The sequence below is a fragment of the Silene latifolia genome, chromosome 11 (genome assembly GCF_048544455.1).
Source record: "Silene latifolia isolate original U9 population chromosome 11, ASM4854445v1, whole genome shotgun sequence".
NCBI lineage: Eukaryota > Viridiplantae > Streptophyta > Magnoliopsida > Caryophyllales > Caryophyllaceae > Silene > Silene latifolia.
In genome coordinates, this window is record NC_133536.1 from 177,484,884 (window position 1) to 177,490,826 (window position 5,943).

Here is a 5,943-nt window from a genome sequence, read left to right on the forward strand (position 1 = left end):
TCTAAGAAACGAATCAACAGAAACTGCGGAAAATCTCCGACCAAGGCTTCTGTCTACATGAAGTAGCTTCCGCAGTGCTCATCTCAGAAGCTGGACTCCACTCTACTCCGCCTGGAATACTCAACAGATCATCTCTAGCATCTTCCCAAGCGTGGCCATCATCTCCTAGCTCCTCACACTCGAGATCCGACTCCGAAATTTTGACTGGCTCCTCCTTCTTGGGCTCCTCATCTGGCTCCTCGTCAGTTGCATAGCTCAGACATCCCAAACCGCCTCTCTGAACAATGGGCTCCTTCACAGCTGGAGCGATCAGCGATTCTTCCTTCCCCAAACCGGTTCCTGCAATATCTAAAACAAGAGAATTGTCCTCCATATTGCTCCCAATCTGGGGCGGAGGTGTTATAACAGGAATAGGCACAGGTAATGAAGTAGGAGTGTCAGTAATGATAACATAAGACTTCCGAGTAGAAATCGCATTACAAGTCACAGGACACATGGCATCTTTCTTCCTATAAGTCTGGGCAAAACTAATGGACTGCTTCCCTACTTTAAAGGTCAATGTCCCTGAGCCAACATCAATAATCGCACCAAAGAGTGTGTGCGAAGGGTCTACCCAAAATGATGGGAATATGAGCATCCTCGGGTATATCCAGTACAACGAAGTCAACAGGGAAGAAAAACTTTCCTATTTGCACAGGAATGTCTTCTAAGACTCCTATAGGCTGGACCGCAGAATGATCAGCCATCTGTACCGTCATGCTAATAACTGCAAACCTAGTCAATTTCAATTTTCTAGCAAGACTTAAAGGCATGACACTAATACTAGCCCCTAAATCACATAATGCCTTCTCAATTGAGAAGGTACCAATATTACAAGGGACGAAAAAGCTACCCGGGTCGCTAACTTGTGTGGAGCAGTGTGAGTCAAATAAGAGCTAGATTCTTCAGTTAAATTAACAGACTCGACCCTATCAAGTTTCCGCTTTTTATTTAAAAGCTGCTTCATGAATTTCATGTAAGCGGGAACTTGATTGACCAACTCAAGAAAAGGTACTTGCACATTTAGACCATGAATGACATTTTTAAATTTTTCAAAATATACCTCATCCTTCGTTGGTACCAGCCTCTCTGGATATGGGGCTTGCAAAAGTAACTTAACCCTCTCCTCTAGGTCTCTCACACCGGCATTGGTGGACTTAGGCTGAAGATCCACCACTTTCTCTCTGTTGAAGCTCGAGCCTTCCTCAGACCGTCTCAGAAATGACCCATTAATCGACATCGGGTCATACTTGGGAACCGAGACTGACCCATCAGTAATAGGGTCTTGCCTCAATATGTTCGGAGTTGCCGTACCCCGAAACAAGTGATCCCTCAAATTGTCTGGCATTGGAGGACGAAAAGACTCACCATCGCGATGCGATCGATCGATCGACCATGTATGTCGGTCGATCGATCGACTTCTACAGAAACGATGAGCTGCTTTTTTATCGCGGATCGGTCGATCGAGTTGGTATGTCAGTCGATCGACCGTGATTGCTGCTGATCGTCTTTTTCTCGCCCTTTTTCTTCTTCCCTTTTTCAGCAGCTTTCTCGGGTTCATCGAGAGCAGACCCGCTCCTCAGCGTCATTGCATGTACGGTCTCAATACGCTGATTCAGAGAGTGAAACTGACTTGGTATCTCAGCTGCATTTTGATCCAATGTTGCAATATGAGATATCAGCTTCGCGATTAAGACCTGATTCGCCGCATTGCTTTTTTGTACCTCCACCATAAGCAGCTGCACTAGACTCGTCAACTCTGCAACTTCATTTTTCAACTCTTGTTGTGACGGAGTGGATGGTGGTGGGGCTTCATTTGGAGGCTCATATGGTTGATGCGGTGAAGTAGGAGCGAAATTATACGAATTGTCGAGCTGAAGTTGATGAAAAGCAAACATCTTCTCCTTAGGGTGCCCGCACGCATCAGATGTGTGTCCCGCTCCGCCGCATCTCCCACAAAATGGAACCCGCTGCTCCTGAGAATGGAACATGTGTGGATCCTTCTGAAGTGCTGCAGATAGGACCTGTAGGACCTAACAAAACAACACTAAAGGAGATGGTAAGAACTGCCTCAAGGTACTCAGTCTTCCCTTGAGGCGAAAAAATAGACTAAATGAAAAACAACTACAACTAGCGCTGCCTCCCCGGCAATGGCGCCAAAATTTGATACCTGTCGAAGTAAGTACCAAAAATAATATTTATAATTTCCAAACTACAACTAGCAAGCGGTAGTAAGGGTCGATCCGCAGGGAGGTAGGGAGTTCTAATTGTCTTATTTCAGTCTATGAATTTTCTGGGGGGTTTTGATTTGGATTCTTTCTAAGTCTAAATGCATAAATAAAAGGCAAGTAATAAAAAGAGATGTAAACAATAATAGAAAGAATGCTAAGACGGTCGGTTCACTGCAGCTACGACGACGGTATCTAAGTAAGTCTGATAAATCACGATAGGTGGGCAAATAAGAAGTCCTCACGGTCCAACTTAACAAGTAGCGCCTCTCAGCCTGTGCTACTAGTCCCTAGGTCTCACTAATACTATCTCTCGCCCTGAAAAGTGATTCCTAATGCCTAAATTACTTATCTTTCGATCTTAGCAATTTAGTCGTCTCAATTTATTAATCTATTTTCCCTCCCCTATCTCTCGATCTTGTGGGTCGGTCAAATACTAAGCATTTAACAAGTCTCCTCTCGGTCTCGTTGTCAAAAATTGCAATTAAAACATTGAAACGGTGCTATTCTATCGCGCGTCAGTCGATCGACCAGCTAAGCTAGTCGATCGAACAACCAATGATCGATCGATCGACTAATCGATCGATCGACCAAAGGCCGACATCGGGTTTACTAATCTACATCGTCTTCGCCGCAGGTCCCCTCACATCTTAGCACGAATAAATTAGCTACTCATACTAAGATTGATAACGACAACAAAATTAATGAAATAAACAGAAGGTTTCATGCTTAAAACGAATGAACAAACAATTAACAATAATGATAAATCGGTTTCGGGAGAGTAACTAACAATTTCTATACTATCAAAGCAATAAAGAAGAACTGAAAAATAGAGAAAGTGAATACCGAATTTGCAAAAGGATTGTAACGGAATGATTGAAAGCATAGCGAAAATCCAATGCCAAAATAGTATTTCCGAACCCTAATTATTGATAAACTATACTAAAAGTGAAAACTAGATCATCAATTCTGAATGTTCATGCTGCGTTATATAGGAAAAGTACGCAGCTATTATTCCTAAACCTAATAACTCATGGGCTTGATAAATCTCGATCTTTTTATTCTCGTATCAGCTCGTGGAGTGGTCGATCGACCACTGAGGCCAGTCGTTCGACCACAAGCGTTGTACAGTAGCTTCTGATAATTCCTGCAGCGCGCACCGATCTTAAAACAGCTGTCATTTCTTCGTTACTTGGTCAAATCAGGCGTTATATGCGGCGTTGGAAAGCTAAGAGGATAAGCTTTCACCTCCAATTGGAATCACTTGATTATCAGCTCTATAACTCGAGACATAGCCATTTTAAGCAGCCTGCAATGTCGAGAAGCACTTCTTCGCTTGTTAAACTCGTACGCACCCATGCTTTTGCTATCTTTAGGCCTTGAAACGCGCACCAAGTTCGCTTCCCGAGTCTTTACTCCATGTCAAATGCAAAGTTAATTACTTAGGGACGGATTCGGCTCATTTCCGCTCAATTCTTCATATTTCTGCAATAATAGACAAAAACACGAAAGTAGAGGAAAATAGGGAAATAATGGCATATATTGCACATTTGCGCTCTGAAATGCGTGTAGAATAAAGTGTGAAACATCATATTTTAGACACGCATCAACCACCGTGGGAAATCTAGCTGAAAAATAACCAAAATCCAATTATAAACAAACCAAGGACCTTTAAAGAATTACTGGAGACAGTATTAAACAACAGTTGGCTGCCGCCAAACAACAACTACTGGAAATGGAACAACTAAAACAGAAAATTGCTCAGGCTGAAGTAGAGGTCTAGAAACTGAAAGAGTCAGAGTCCAGTTTGAAGCAGAAACTGGAGAATAAGGCCCGAGACTCGAAACTTAAAATCCAGCCTAGGACCCCATTCTCTTCTATCATCAAGAATATTGATTTCTCCTACTTTGGTACTCCAACCCCATCAAAAACTAGGGCAGGAGATGTTAATTCTGATTCAGAAGAGGTTCCAAATGGAGAAACTAGTCTAAATCACACAAATGCAGCCATAATGATGGCAATGGTCTAGGAGATCCAAAAGTTTAATGAGAAATTTGAAAAGATGCCTGGAGTACCTGCTAATATAGAAGAGGGCAACCCTGAAAGCTATGCTGACTCTCCCTTCGTGGACGAGATAGTCAAGGTAGATCTGCCAAAAAAGTTCGTGGTACCATCAATGAGGACCTATGATGGAATTGCAGATCCACAAAATCATGTAGCCTACTACAAGCAATGGATGTTGGCAGCATCAATACCCAGTGAACTATGACATATATGCATGTGCAAAGGCTTTGGAACAACCTTGACCGGGCCTGCCCTGCAATGGTACATAAACCTGCCAAATGGAAGCGTCAGATCCTTTGCAGATCTGATAAATTCAGTTAACCATCAGTTTTCCAGTAGCAGGGAGCTTGAGAAAATATCCAGTTATTTTTACCGGATCAAGCAAAAACCAGACGAGATAATCAGGGCATTCTTGACCAGTTTCAATAAGTAAGTGTCAATCCCTAGATGTGACATTGGAACAGTTGTGGAGGCATTCAGGCAAGGACTACCGCTGGATAGTGATTTCTACGATGAGCTAACCATGAACCCTTCCTATACCTTTGAAGATGTTCAGGCGAAGGCACTTAGCTATATCAGGCTAGAAGAGGATAAAAACTTCAAAGCAGAAATCACAACCAACGTTATAGGCTACAAAAGGTCTAACAGGAAAAGTTCTAGTAACAGAGGAGGCAGCTCCAGGCCATCACCCTATACTAGACCTGACAGATCAGAAGTCAACTATGCTCATGAGCAACGAGGTAACCCCTATACTTACCCACCTATTCAAGAATATAACTTCTTTATTGATACTATATGGCTCATCAAGAGGCTTGACAACATGGGAGACATTCTTAAGTGGCCAAAAAAGACGGACAACCCCAACTCCAGGAAAGATACAACTAGATGGTGTGAATTTCACATGGACATAGGACACACCATAGAGGAATACCTGGGCCTACGCAGACAAATGGCTTACCTTCTAAACAAAGGCTGCTTGAAGGATCTAATGCCATAAAATATCAGGGATGACAACGCAACGAGGAAGGATCAGGAAAGGCCAAAACGTAACCTGCCACCAACACCATCAATCTATGAAGTCAAATTTATTAATGGAGGATCTGAGATTTGTGGCCTGACTAGCTCGGCTACAAAGAAAATAGCCAGGGAATCCAAAATGAAATCTCCTTTTAAACCTAGAAATTGATCTCAAATTACTTTTGACGACACTGATATGCAGAGAATTTCAGATTTACATCATGATGGCCTGGTCATCACCATGCAAATTGGCAATTCTCGTATCCTGAGGATTCTAGTAGATGGTGGCAGCCCAGTCAACCTGGTCATGCTCGATGTCCTGAAACCGTAAAGATTGACGAGGATCAGATCATAAAAAAGTCAAATGTCCTAGTAGGATTCAGTTGTGAAACCATGAAGCCAGGAAACCCTGGGAGAAATCTACCTGCCAACCTACGTTGAAGGAGTCTCATCATATGAAAGATTTGGAGTCCTAGACTGCCTCTCATCCTACAACACAATCTTTGGCAGACCTTAGATCCATAATGTCAGAGTCATTCCCTCAACATACCACCAGTGTGTCAAAAATTCCAATGGAATGGGCTATAGCTACAAC

At 42.7% G+C, this 5,943-nt stretch overlaps 1 protein-coding gene across 1 annotated transcript; it reads left to right on the top strand.

Moving 5' to 3' along the window:
- Nucleotides 1–4,329: 4,329 nt before the first annotated feature.
- On the top strand, nt 4,330–5,328 carry LOC141614402 (uncharacterized). Its single transcript, XM_074433148.1, has 2 exons — nt 4,330–4,525; nt 4,796–5,328. Exons 1-2 carry the CDS (start codon nt 4,330–4,332, stop codon nt 5,326–5,328), a joined length of 729 nt encoding a protein of 242 aa, XP_074289249.1.
- The last annotated feature ends 615 nt before the right edge of the window (nt 5,329–5,943 follow it).